At 39.7% G+C, this 2,899-nt stretch overlaps 1 protein-coding gene across 1 annotated transcript in view; it reads left to right on the top strand.

Annotated features, from left to right (window-relative positions):
- EIF1AX (eukaryotic translation initiation factor 1A X-linked) overlaps window positions 1–2,899 on the top strand; it is a 19,777-nt gene that overhangs the window by 14,915 nt on the left and 1,963 nt on the right. The window contains exon 6 of the mRNA XM_077770605.1: window positions 455–546. Within this exon, the coding sequence (XP_077626731.1) occupies window positions 455–546 (92 nt within the window). The remainder of the gene's footprint in view (window positions 1–454; window positions 547–2,899) is intronic.

Below are 2,899 nucleotides of genomic sequence, written 5' to 3'. Positions count from 1 at the left end.
TCTTGGCTAGCAGTGACCTTGAGATTTTGTTGTATAAAATTCTGTAGAGTAGGGCTGTTAGGTACAAGTTAGAAGGATCTTTTTTTTTCCTTTTAACTTTTTTTTTTAATGTTTATTTTTGAGAGAGAGAGAGAGACAGACAGACAGAACGGGGGAGGGGCAGAGAGAGGGAGACACAATCTGAAGCAGGCTCCAGGCTCCAAGCTGTCAGCACAGAGCCAGATGCGCGGCTGGAACCCACAGACCGCGAGATCATGACCTAAGCCAAAGTCGGACACCAAACCGACTCAGCCACCCAGGTGCCCCAGGCGGATCTTTCTTACAGTGAAACTTATAATTTAAGTATGACTCATAAGAGTCTCTCTATAATTCAACAGACTACTTCTTTTAGTGGACAGCTACTCATTTTAATATCATCTTGGTTATATGAGTATATTTGTTGTTGATTCTTTAGCCAAAATCAATGAAACTGATACTTTTGGTCCTGGGGATGATGACGAAATTCAGTTTGATGACATTGGAGACGATGATGAAGACATTGATGATGTAAGTAGATGCACCTTACATTTTTCAACTTTTGTTTCTGAATTGTCTATAGAGATACCAGCTCTTTCTCCTATCTTTGTTTAATCTAAGAATGTTGAATACATTAGGATATATTTGAAGATTTGTCCATGAATTAAAATGCTCAGTATTATTTATCAGACAACCAGTCAAACTGTTTATACTTTAAGAATTCTTACAGTCTTTTTCACCATTTCTTCCAGAAAAGATCAGTATCTGCTTTGGCAATATGAATGCTAGGCATTGCAATCATAACTTGTTTGAGTGTCTAAAGAGGTAGCTATTATGAAATGTAGCAGACAGTTGTAAGAAATAAAATTCTTCTCATAGAAACATGCATTCTTAATTGAAATACTAGTATGTTAAAAGAAGAATCTTGTTTGAACAGCTTGATATGAAGGATTGGAATTATACCATATTTTTAAAAATTTTTTAAATGTTTTATTTATTTCTGAGAGAGAGAGGCAGCGTGAGCAGGGGAGGGTCAGAGAGAGAGGGAGACAAAGAATCCGAAGCAGGCTTCTGGCTCTGAGCTAGCTGTCAGCACAGAACCTGACGCGGGACTCGAACCCACGAACTGTGAGATCATGATCTGAGCCGAAATCAGACGCTTAACCGACTGAGCCACCCAGGCGCCCCGGAATTATACCATATATTTAAAGTCTTGTTAAAATTGAGACCATTTGTCATTCCACTATTTTTTCTGTTGGATATGCATTGTTGGCAAACTCTTAGTTTGGAGTTTGTGTATTGGAGGAAAATGTACTGTTTTGCAAACAGTAAAGCAGTAATGCTCACAAGAGTAAATGCCCTTTTGCTGTTACGGTATTAAAATGAAACATACTTAGTTTTTGCCAGTATTAATAATTGGGGTGTTATTATAAGTTACTCTTAACTCCAGTTTGGGATGCTNTCTCTCTCTCTCTCCTAGAAATAAATAAAACATTTAAAAAAATTCTTTTAAAAATATTAAATGCATATATAGATCTAAAAATAATTATGCTAATATTTGATTTGATTCAAAAATGATATTTTAGTATGCCTAGGGTGGTCCTTCCTAAGACTGCAACAGGATTACCAGAGCCTTTCACAGCTCCAAAGGCTGGCCTTGGGGAAATCTGAGTTAGGCATCGCAAGTGATATCTACTAGCAANCCGACGCGGGGCTCGAACTCACGAACCGCGTGATCATGACCTAAGCGAAAGTCGGACACTTAACCGACTAAGCCACCCAGGCGCCCCTGTATCTTTATTCATACGTCAATCCATCTTATATTTTGATGCAACTTCAGACTATTATGAGTGCTTGTGGTGAATTAAAATTTGAATACGTATCTTCAGTGTGTGTTTATGAATTTTTACATGATACATCATTCTATTTTTTAATGTATTTCCCTTTGGAGATCCTGAGCCAGAAAATTCTTGTGACTAAATTGTTAATGATAGTTTCAGAGTAGATGTAACGGTTATATTCTGTTAAAAAAAACAACAACCAGGAATTGTGTTGTAAATTAAGGGGTGATCTAAACATTTTAGAGCTGGCGGTAGAAGACCTCTTTTGGAAGATTAACCCAACCAGAGAACAATTGGAATATAAAGCCACATACACAGGGGTATTAGGATGAGGATCTAGTAAACAGGGTTAAGACTTTCTAAGAAAAAAATTCCTGAATCTGTGCCAGTGATTCCTTGGAACTGGACTCTGTAGTCTAGCAGGGAAAGAGATGCTAAAGACAGTGGATACTAAAGAAATTGGAGTTGTCTTGAACCTTTTGCAAAGGCAAAGGTTGCTCTTTTTTATCACCTGAGAACCCTACTTTTCAAAGACATTTCTCGAGATGGTTTATAGGTATGCTAGCCTTCCTTCCTATAACCAGATTGAGAGGAGAATTTGGTAAGTGTCACACTTGTCCCTTTCTTAATGAAATAATATTCCTAGGGGTGTCTGGGTAGCCCAGTTAGTTAAGCATCCAACTTCGGCTCAGGTCATGATCCCACAGTTCGTGTGTTCAAGCCCCACGTTGGGCTCCATGCTGACAGCTCAGAGCCTGGAGCCTGCTTCAGATTCTGAGTCTCTTTCTCTGCGCGAGTGTGCGCGCGCGCACACACACATCCCCACACACCCCCACACTTGCGCGTGCTCTCTCTCTCAAAAGTAAACATTTTTATTATTTTTTTTAATATTTTTATTTATTTCTAGGAGAGAGAGATTGTGAGCAGGTGAGGGTCAGAGAGAGAGAGGGAGTCACAGACTCTGAAACAGGCTCCAGGCTCTGGGCTGGCAGTCAGCACAGAGCCCGACGCGGGGCCCGAACCCACGAACCGCGAGATCATGA

This window comes from Crocuta crocuta, unplaced genomic scaffold (genome assembly GCF_008692635.1).
Source record: "Crocuta crocuta isolate KB4526 unplaced genomic scaffold, BGI_CrCroc_1.0 scaffold312, whole genome shotgun sequence".
Taxonomy (NCBI): domain Eukaryota; kingdom Metazoa; phylum Chordata; class Mammalia; order Carnivora; family Hyaenidae; genus Crocuta; species Crocuta crocuta.
Note: the sequence above shows the minus strand (reverse complement) of the source record. Positions and strands in the feature narration are given on the sequence as shown.